At 53.0% G+C, this 9797-nt stretch overlaps 2 protein-coding genes across 2 annotated transcripts; one reads left to right on the forward strand and one right to left on the reverse strand.

The window, feature by feature from the left end:
• Positions 1–2926: 2926 nt before the first annotated feature.
• On the reverse strand, positions 2927–3856 carry EMC6 (ER membrane protein complex subunit 6). Its single transcript, XM_033089176.1, has 2 exons — positions 3698–3856; positions 2927–3488 (listed from the first exon to the last, which is right to left on the reverse strand). Exon 2 carries the CDS (start codon positions 3448–3450, stop codon positions 3118–3120), a length of 333 nt encoding a protein of 110 aa, XP_032945067.1. The 5' UTR covers positions 3451–3488; positions 3698–3856; the 3' UTR covers positions 2927–3117.
• An 80-nt stretch (positions 3857–3936) lies between these two features.
• TAX1BP3 (Tax1 binding protein 3) lies at positions 3937–8864 on the forward strand. Its single transcript, XM_033089175.1, has 4 exons — positions 3937–4112; positions 7030–7149; positions 7512–7589; positions 7905–8864. Exons 1-4 carry the CDS (start codon positions 4074–4076, stop codon positions 8040–8042), a joined length of 375 nt encoding a protein of 124 aa, XP_032945066.1. The 5' UTR covers positions 3937–4073; the 3' UTR covers positions 8043–8864.
• The last annotated feature ends 933 nt before the right edge of the window (positions 8865–9797 follow it).

Raw genomic sequence — 9797 nt, forward strand, 5'->3', positions numbered from 1 at the left:
GACTGAATTTTCAGTGGAGTAGCCAGAGCTTTCCCCAAGCAAGTGACAAATAAATTGAAATTCAAAAGGGTAGTAACAGTCTAACTACCGTGTTTCCCCGAAAATAAGACCTAGCAAGACAATCAGGTCTATTATATTAATTTTTGCTCCAAAAGACGCATTCGAGCTGATTGTCTGGCTCGGTCTTATTTTTGGGGAAATGGTAGGTGATGGAGGAAGCATTCCAGGTAAGGGAACCATAACTGTAAAAGCCTTGACATGAGGAGCAACCGAGGAACTGGACGAAGACAGTGTGACTGGAGCTGGTTTTGTGAGGCTTTCTTTTCATCGACTTAACTTTTAAGTAAGAAGTCCAAGATCCCATGAATTGTCTATGCTTATATTCAGGCCCTGGCCTAAAGCCATCTACCTAGTATTTACCTAATGAATGCGTTATTCCATGCCTTGGGAATGTGCTGATCAAAGGTAAATTTGTAAATTGGGTGATATCAATATGACATCATGGGGACCAGCCACTAAAGAGCCAGCTGCCCTCTACTCCTGATGCAGGGGTCATCAGGACTGCCAGTCACAGCTGCCTTTTTGCCCCTGCCACCCCATCAGTTTTTTCTTCTCAGTGGCTGACTGCCCCAGTGGGGGACCAGTTGTGAGGGCGGAATGTGACTTCCTCTAGGTGTCTCTGAACACCCAGCTAAGGACTCGAGAACCATGCAGTCCCTAAACCACCCCACTTGGAATGGCATCTTGCATATCTGGAAAAGGGCTCCACTTGGTTCCAACCCACCCCCTCTACCCAAGTGATGCAACTTCAGAACATACTCTTCAGTGGACACGAGAAAGCTCTTTCCAAAAGACACACCTTTCTTCCAGCTGTGGGTTTCCCCTTAGGCCAAGACACAGAATTAAAGGGGGGTAGGATGGAAAACATTTTCTGGGACCTGCCCAATATATGTATTCTTTGATATTTTTATTTGGTTATAAAGCAATAAAAGTGTTAACTTTAAATGTGTCATGATTTTTTTCCCCTTCATGTCTTCATGGTCACCCGTTTTAGAGGAAAATGTAAGGAGAAAGTGACACCAAAAGAGGCAGACACAGAAACAATTAGTGAGCAATATATTACATTCCTTATTATCTTGCAAAGAAATTCTAATGAAAATAAGGAAACTCTTTAAATGAGCAAACATTGAAAGACTAGGAAGGCACTGATAAAACTGGCACTTTTCATTCAATGAATAATCTGATAAAACTCTGAAAAGCATTTGGAATTAAGTTTTAATATTCTGCTCTGGCTTATTAAATTCCCTTAGAACAATATAGATGTGAAGACACTCATTGCAATATTTTTTATAATAGTGAACATTTCAATCAACCTTACTGCCTAACAAGAGGAATGGATAAATAAATCAGCTCATTTATCTTCCCACACCCAAGGAGGACCCACTGTTTCTTCCTCTTTAGTCCACATCAGCAGTGAGCCCTCCTTTCCCACTCAGAAGACCCTGAGAAAGGGTTGGGGGAGGTTGGCAGAGGCGCTGTAAACCAAGAATGAACATCTTCAGTGGTGGTCAGAGAAAGGGTTCAGAAGTCATGGGAAGAGGGAGCCAAAGCTGTGGCCTGAGCTGCTTCTGGGCTTTGTGTGCAAGTACATAGTCTAGAAGCCAAAATGGGATTTAGGAGGCGTGGGTCCCAAATCCACTTCCCTCATTTAGCCATGGGCCACCTACTATCTGTAAAAAGGGACTTGGATTCAAGCTTTCAGGTCTCCTTCTGATCTAAAACTGATTCTTTAAAAAAAAATCCAAATCTGATCACGTAACTCCTGACTAAAACTTCCAAGGCCTCCCCTAGTAGTTTTGAAGGCTTCCCCCAGTTGCTCTTAGGGTCAAGGCCAAACTCCCCACCGTGGGGCTCCCATGATTTCTCTGGTCCAGGTCTACCTCATGGCCTCTTTAACTCTCCAGAAACAGGCCAAACTCCTTTCTGCCCAATGGCCCTCACACACGTGATTTCTTGCAAGTACCTCCCTCCACACTTGGCTGTTATTTAACCTTTGCGTCTCTAATGTTATTTCCTCAAAGAAACCTTTCTTGACCTCCAACTCCCAACCTGGGTTGAGTTTGGGATTCCTATGTACTCTCTTCATGGCACTTAGCATTATTTAAATATTTATAAAATTAGGTAATGCTGTTCTTCCCAGTTAGCCTATAAATTTCATGAGGAACATGTTCATTACTGTAACTAATGCAGTATTAATTTCTCAATTGAAATGTGCATTTTATTGAAAGAGAACCCTCCTGACAAGAAGGGATCACTGATTAGCATATAGACAGGCAGTTACACTCTAAACAAGCCCAAAGTTTAGCTTAAAAAGTCCAGTCTATTTAATCTTCATTAGACATATTCTAGAAAAGAGCTTGAATTTATTTATATTTTAATGGGATGACAGCTAGCTGTAACTAGGTGAAATGGAACTGAAATGACACCATTCATACCAGAAAGCAATGGTTAATGGGAGGGAAGGCTGGACTCTGAAAAGGTACACTCAGCCAATATAGCCAGAGCAATTAAGAGACCTGAATTTGAATCCTGGCTCTGCCTTTTCCGCGCTGTGCCTCCTCTGCAGCCTTAGGTTCACCAATAGGGGACAATAATCACATTGATTCCATTCCGTAAGGATATTGCTAGAATTCAGTGAGTTAATGGGTGTAAAAGGTACAAGGCACAATGCCTGGCTTATAGGGCACACTTAATAAATATGAGCTGTTATTAGTTCTTAGGATGTTAATAAGTCTCTCCGTATTTACGCCCTAGTGCAAATGCAAGGAAATTACAAGGCTCAGTCCCAGCTCTCCAGGAGTCAAAACTTGGCGACTTTGCACCCACGATAGACAGGGGGTATGCGTTAAGGTAGGAAAAAACTCCGTAAAGTGTCTCACGCTTCATTTAATCTGAAGAATATTACAGGCTCTTCGTCTTCAGATATAAGTTACTGATAACGTTACAGAACAAGCAGCGAATTCAACAATTTAAAAACTAAGTAAGTCTACACGTCGTTAATTTCTGGCAACAGTCTTCCCAATCTGTTTTTTTTAAAAAGTCATCCCTGCCCCCATTTCAGTAGACGTGCACCATGCCGTAGAGGAATGTCCAGAACAGGACGTAGGTGAAGAGGCCTCCGACGAGACCTCCTGTAAAGAGAGGTCTTCGTGATTTAAAATATTTGTTCCACCTCCTTCCCGCTTTGAGAATTAAGAGCAGGGAGAGCAGGATGGAGGCAAGCAGGTAGAAGATGAAGCCGTAGAGGCCGGTGAGGCCGAGGATTCCGGCCGTGGCCCCCGACAGCGCTGACACTGAGGTCCGGCAGTAATCCAGGACCGCGGCGTTGCCCCGCACAGCTGCCTCGCTGATGAACGGCGGCCCTTCCCGCTTGGCCACCACAGCGGCCATCGCACCCGCCGGGGCTCAGCTTCTGCTTTCTCGCGGAGCTGCGGAGAAACCTAAGTTACAAGTAGTGCCTGGAGCTTGGAGAGTTAGGTTCACGCCGCCCCTCCCCCTGGGGCTTCCAAATCCTCGCACCACTCCTGGGTCTCGAACCTTCAAAAGACGCTGAGAAGAAGGCTGAGGGCCCGCGCAAGCCCAGGGTGGGTGGGAGCGGCAGCACGCCTGCATTCCCCGCCCAGGCTCGCCCGGTTACCTGGAACACAGCGATGGACACAGTCACTTGGCGTTCCCTCAGACAGACAGGGATGGAGATTCCCGCGGCGCCATCTTGCTCTGGAGGCTGCTGGGAGGGCCCAGGCTGTGCATGCGCCAAGACCTCGCTTCCGCCCTCTAGCGCATGCGCCGCTGGAGCCTCAAGCACGCTCCACCCCTCTGCCCGCTTTACTACGCACGCACAGGGACTTCCGAAAGCCGAACAGCGCTCCAGCGGTTGATTGGCTGGGGATTTGTTAACTATTCATGAGGGGGCGGGTCGAACCGGGCGGCCTTTGTTAACCAGAGGGCGCGGCCGCCGGGATTTTCGCGGAGGGCTTCGCTGAGCGGTATTTGGTTGCCAGATTGGGGTCGCGATGTCCTACATCCCGGGCCAGCCGGTCACTGCCGTGGTGGTGAGTACGCTCGCGCGGGCTCCTCCTCGTCTTGGCTTGCTCCCACTTTGCAGAGCGGTAAACTGACACCCCAAACAGGTTGACAAAGCGTCGAACCGGGGTCTTCTGCAGACCCCGCGGGCAGGGCTCCAGTCCGCGGTACTACCGCGGTCTCCCCAGCCATGCAACAGAAGGCTGGGACCAAGAGCCTCCTGAGACCCTGGACCGAGGCCAGACTCCGTGCACTGCCGCGTTGGACTCTTTTCAGCCAGTCGGGGCGGGGAACACCGAGGAGAAAGGCGCGGTTGTAGGAGTCTGGGAAAACGCCCAGGGCTTTCCTGGGCCTGTGATCCCAGCTGGGCAGCCGCGGGGGGCGGGCGCCGGCCAGGACATCCGTGAGTTGTGGCCTCTGGAATGAGGAAGTGCTTCCTCTACTCCAGTCCGTGCCGCCGCCCTGGGGGAGATTTGAGGAGGGAGATTTGAGGAGGTGGCCGTCGCCAGAGTCGCAGCCCCTTACCCCTCCCCCGTCCAGCCTTTCTTCCTCGGACTCACTCCTCGCCCGGTCCAGAGTGAAGAAGGCTCACAAAGGTGGCTCAGTCTTGCTCGGAACTTTCCCTGTATCCCTAGCCCTTGGGATAAAGTCCAGGTCCCCTGCCTGGCATTTGGGGCCTGAGGTGACCCTTTGGGACCCCTGCCCTCCCCGCCCCGCCCTTGGCTTGTCTTGGGTGTCAGGTGCTATTAGAAGAATCAAAGGGACAAGAGGAAGCTGGGACAGGAGACCCAGACGCCAGTGCCACAGCTGAATGGGGCCTGGAGGCCAGGTCCGCTGTTGGAGGTGGGGAAAGTGAATCCCAGAGAGATCTGGTCTTGGCCAGCCATGTAAAGAAGCCCTCAGGAAGAACCCAGATCTCTAAGAAATGCCTGCTGGGCAGGCAGTGGATCAGGTGGAAGTCCCAGCGGAGGAGTCATGGGACTGGCCGCGTTATCTCGGATGGGTGTGCTGGGAGCTCAAGCAGTCAGCTGGTGGGGTGTGACGCCAGTGATAAGGCTGGCATGTGAGGGTGAGCTTAGCATCCTAGGTCAGGCCTGGGCTAGGCGGAAACATTGCTGGACTTGCTGACAGGTCCTAAGTGTCCCCCTGGCTGCACCAGCCTCACATTTCCACAGCCCTAACTGCCCCAGAGAGAAGGGGCCAGGTTTGCTCCTTAGCTGGATAAAAAGGGGTACAGGTGAGGAGCCAGACAGGGGGCAGTAACCTGCCTGACCTCACCCAACAAGTCAGTGACAGGTGAGTGTCTCCCAGCCCAAGGGCCCAAACTCTTTCTGACCTTAAAGGTGGGTATGTGTTGGAAGAGGTGGAGCAGGCCTGGAGGAGCTCAATGTTTGGGCTTGAAGACCTAGGTCCAGTGGGCCTCGGGCCATGCGTCCTGCCCCCCCCCCCCCCCCCCCGCTTGTGTTATGGCTGGTCCCTGGGCCTTCCTCTAAGCTGTAGGACCATGACCTCCCAACACATGCCTGAACATGGGCGGTGGGTCTGGCCTCTCCCTCGTGTCTTGGACTGGGGAGGAGGTGGGGAAGCCTTATTCCCTGGCCCCCGCCCTCTCCCATGTAGTTAACACCTTGAGAATGTTTTACTATTTTGGCCTCTCTGAACTCTGGCTCCATGGGCCCGTCTGCCTTCTGGATACCTGCCTGGATGGCTCCTGGCACTCAAACTCAACATGGCCTTCTCCTCCAGGGTCTCCATTGGAGAGATGGTTGTGTTCAGCCAGGCCAGGTGGCCAAATGCGGCCATTGACTCCTCTGCCATGAGCAGTCCCCAAGTCTGTTGATTTCACTTTTCAAATAGCTCATGTCCTCATCTCTGCATCCCATCTCTGAGAGAGGTCTTCTCCCCTACTGACTGCCTGAGTGGTCATTCTGACATCAAGCCTGACCATGACCAGCCCTGCTCCCCAACTCCTGAGAGCTCCAGTGGGTCCAGAGTCAAGGTCCGGTGTCCAAAAACCTGGTCACCTCCTCAAGGCCTGGTGTGAATGATCCCTTCTTTGCGAAGCCCCTCAGGTCCAGATCAAGTCACTTTTTGCTTTTTTTCTTCTCGTTAAAACGCTCAACTTTTGGGGTGGGTGATCTGGTCTGGTTCCCAGTATCTGGTGACTGGAACATGCCTGCTGAGGGTTTTGAAAGGAACCTGGCACAGTTGGGGACCAGAGTCCCAGAGCATGGTGGGAGAACCCTGGGACTCTTCTGCCTCCTACACTGCACACGAGCAGGACCTGGGGCTTAGGGAGAAGCCCCCTCCCTGGGGGCCAGTCTCCTGGGCTTGTATTTCATGGCCTGCCTGATCTGGCCCCAGCCTCATACTTTCAGCCTAATCTCACCTCCCAGTTACGGTCCTACGCTGTATACTCGGGTCTCACGGACAAACACCAACACCAGTAAGCCTCTGCTCCTGTTCCCTTGATGAGGACAGCCCTTCATCTCCTTCCTCTGTGTTTGATCTTCTCCGCTTTTCCTGAGCGTCTCCTGTCTTGCCCTTGAACTGCCTCCGCAAGATGCCTACATTTTTTCCGCCCCTAGGGCCTGACACCTCCTGCTTTGTGTGTTCCCTCTCCTGGGATAGAGACCCCCCATCCGTAGCAGCCACAGCAGCCTGGCTCTTGGGCTAGGAGGGGCTTAGAGCACATATTGCCTAAGGCTGGTGCCTGACACAGAGAAGGGGGGAGAGGCTGTGTGGGTGGGGTGATGTGGCCGAGTTCCGAGTCTCAACTCCCCAGCTTCCAGGCTGGTGACCAGCTGGATTTCTTCAGAGGGCCCTGAGCCCGACCCTCTTGGCACGGCTGAGCTGTCCCAGCAGCCTGAGACTGCTGTTGAAGACAAAGACCAGATTTGTTCTCCACACACCCACCCACCCCCAACTTATTTTTTTCTTTGTCAGCAAAGAGTGGAAATTCACAAGCTGCGTCAAGGTGAGAACTTAATCCTGGGTTTCAGCATTGGAGGTGGAATTGATCAGGATCCCTCCCAGAATCCTTTCTCGGAAGATAAGACGGACAAGGTGAGGGGGGCTAGGGTCCTGGGGCCTCTCCATGGGGCACAGAGGCCTGAGATGGTGGGTCTCTGCTTCCTGGGCCTTTGTGGAAGGAGCAGACCTCACCTCTTTCAAGCAGTCCTCTCGAAGAAGGTCCACGGAATGATCTGGTGGGAATCAGTAGGGGTGGGGGTGAGGCTGGGCGTCCCAGCTCTAGAAAGGCCTGGTCAGAAAGAGCCCAGGGGCAGCAGGGACGGAGCACCTGGTGGGCTGTCTCCGTGGTGGTCTCGGCACACCCTGTGCTGGGGGACTGCTATGCCGGGCTTCGCTCTGTGGATAAGGGGCCAAGCCAGTGAACCCAGGGCTTGAGCTGGGCTGTCTCTTTCCAGGGCATTTACGTCACACGGGTATCTGAAGGAGGCCCTGCTGAAATTGCTGGGCTGCAGATTGGAGACAAAATCATGCAGGTAACAGAGGTCCCAAAAGAGGAAAACAAGGCTTGGGTCGGAGGGTCTGAAGCACTCGGGCGGAGGAGGGGCTGCCCTTACCTCCCAGGGCACCTGGGAAACTCACCAAAGCCATTTTGGAGCTCACGCTGGTGTTGCCCCCAGAAGAAGCTGGCTGTCTGCTGTGTGTGCATCAAATGTGGTGCTTGGGGTCCCCCAGCCCAGGGATGTCAGCTTGGGGGCCTGCTTGGGTGACCCAGGACCCCCAAAGCCCATCCTGCTTCCAGATCACAGAGGGCGGGGAGCTGAGGTGGCCGTATTCTCTCCCTGGGCCAGGTGAATGGCTGGGACATGACCATGGTCACACACGACCAGGCCCGGAAACGTCTGACCAAGCGTTCGGAGGAGGTGGTGCGCCTGCTGGTGACGCGGCAGTCGCTGCAGAAGGCCGTGCAGCAGTCCATGCTGTCCTAGCAGCCCGCCGGGTCCTGCCGTGTGCCTGCCCACCTCTGTACAGTGACACTACTTCTGCGCTGTCTGCCCCTCGTCCTGGCTGAGTGCTGGGCCCTGCTCAGAAGGGCAAGAGCTGGTCCCAGACGCCTGACTGGCCTTCTTCTCCTCTCCCACCGGTGGCCCGAGTCTCTGGGACCAGCTCTCCCTTGGACACTGAGGACTGGAAACAGCAGCCTGGAGCCCAGTCGTCAGTCTGTAGTGACCACAGGCTCGGCGCCCAGGCGAGCGGTGGGCCCCCTTCCTGAGAGCCACCACAAAGCTGGAAAATGCCAGGTGGGGCCAGCCTTTCCCACACTCTGCCCTGACTGAGGGCTCGGCCCTGCCCTTGTCTCAGCTCCGAAGTGCCTGTGTCCATGCTTTTCTGTGTTGCCCAGTGGGGACTTGACATGCTGCCAGAGGCACTACGAAGGTTCGCCAGGATGGAAGCCAGGCAGGCTCACAGCTCACCCATTGCACCCCTACTCCCCCGAGGGGTGCTGGCCTCCCCAGGGTTCACCTGCTTACAGGATTCAGACAGAGGTTCAAGGCTGACATTTAGGGCAGTTCTCAGGATTGCCATTTTCCTCTATGCCTGTGGGTTTAACTTTTGTATTTTTTTAATCACAACTTTGATACAAAGCGTTTTTATCTTACTATTTGGAGATGCCAATTCTACTTTTGAATTTAGCTTACTAACTGACATCTGGGAACAACTCTTAGCAACTTTGGTCACTGAAGAAATGGGGCAGTATCAAGCTGCCCCACACCCGACATCTTGTGCCCAATAAACAGTGCAGAAATTCACAGGGGGTCTTTGTTGAGGCCTGGGGTGGGGGTATTTGGGGGTGACTTTGGTTGTAAGGCTGCTGACCTGGCCCCAGATGCGCTGGGATGAAGCCCCACTACCCCCAAGCCCACCTGACACTGCTTGGCCAGGCCGCGTCTATGGGATGTGTGGGAGCACCTTCACTGGAAGCACTACAGGGAGCCCCCAACTTCCCGTGCGAACCTGGTCTCAGCTCCCACCCAGGATGGGCCGCAGGGACACCAAGGGGCTCATGGGAAAAACACCCGCCCTCTCAGACTCTTAAGAGCACTCAGAACATCAGCCAGGGCTACAACCCCAAATGTTTCCAGGGCCTGCCATCTGGAAAGATGGGGTGAGCTGGAGAGCTCTGGGGCCTCTGCATTGGCTGCATTGGCTGTATTACCAGCTCTGGGAATTGTTGCCACTCGTGGACCCACTGCCAAATCAGATTTTTTTAAATTGGGGAACAGTGTGTTTCTCCAGGGCGATCAGCTCCAAGTCGTCCTTCAATCTAGTGGAGGGCACAGCTCAGCTCCAAGTCCAGTCACTGTTTTCAATCTTTAGTTGCAGGGGGCGCAGCCCACCATCCCATGTGGGAATTGAACCGGCAACCTTGTTGTTGAGAGCTTGTGCTCTAACCAACTGAGCCATCCGGCCATCCCCAAATCAGATTTTTGAAATCTCCCATTTTTAAAGAGTGGCAGTTGGTAAATACACTGATGGCCCACATAAAACGTGTGTGTGTGTTGGTTAGGCTGCAGTCTCTGCTTTGGGAAAACAAGGTCCTAAATTCTTTGATATTTTGTTACAACTGGATAGAGGAAGAATCTGGAAAAATCAGACATCCCCCCATTCCCAGTGGTGGCGTGCCCGTAAAGAACTCATCCAACCTGTTCACAATCACAGCTTGAGCAGCGTGCCCTTGGGAA

The sequence above is a fragment of the Rhinolophus ferrumequinum genome, chromosome 21, assembly GCF_004115265.2.
Source record: "Rhinolophus ferrumequinum isolate MPI-CBG mRhiFer1 chromosome 21, mRhiFer1_v1.p, whole genome shotgun sequence".
NCBI classification, from domain to species: domain Eukaryota; kingdom Metazoa; phylum Chordata; class Mammalia; order Chiroptera; family Rhinolophidae; genus Rhinolophus; species Rhinolophus ferrumequinum.

Excerpts from the sequence above, each read along its gene's own strand:
- EMC6 (XM_033089176.1), bottom strand. The coding sequence starts at position 3,450 with ATGGCCGCTGTGGTGGCCAAGCGGGAAGGGCCGCCGTTCATCAGCGAG.
- TAX1BP3 (XM_033089175.1), top strand. The coding sequence starts at position 4,074 with ATGTCCTACATCCCGGGCCAGCCGGTCACTGCCGTGGTG. Across the intron at positions 7,150-7,511 it reads CGGAAGATAAGACGGACAAG|GGCATTTACGTCACACGGGT; the intron begins GTGAGGGGGGCT and ends GTCTCTTTCCAG. Across the intron at positions 7,590-7,904 it reads TTGGAGACAAAATCATGCAG|GTGAATGGCTGGGACATGAC; the intron begins GTAACAGAGGTC and ends TCCCTGGGCCAG.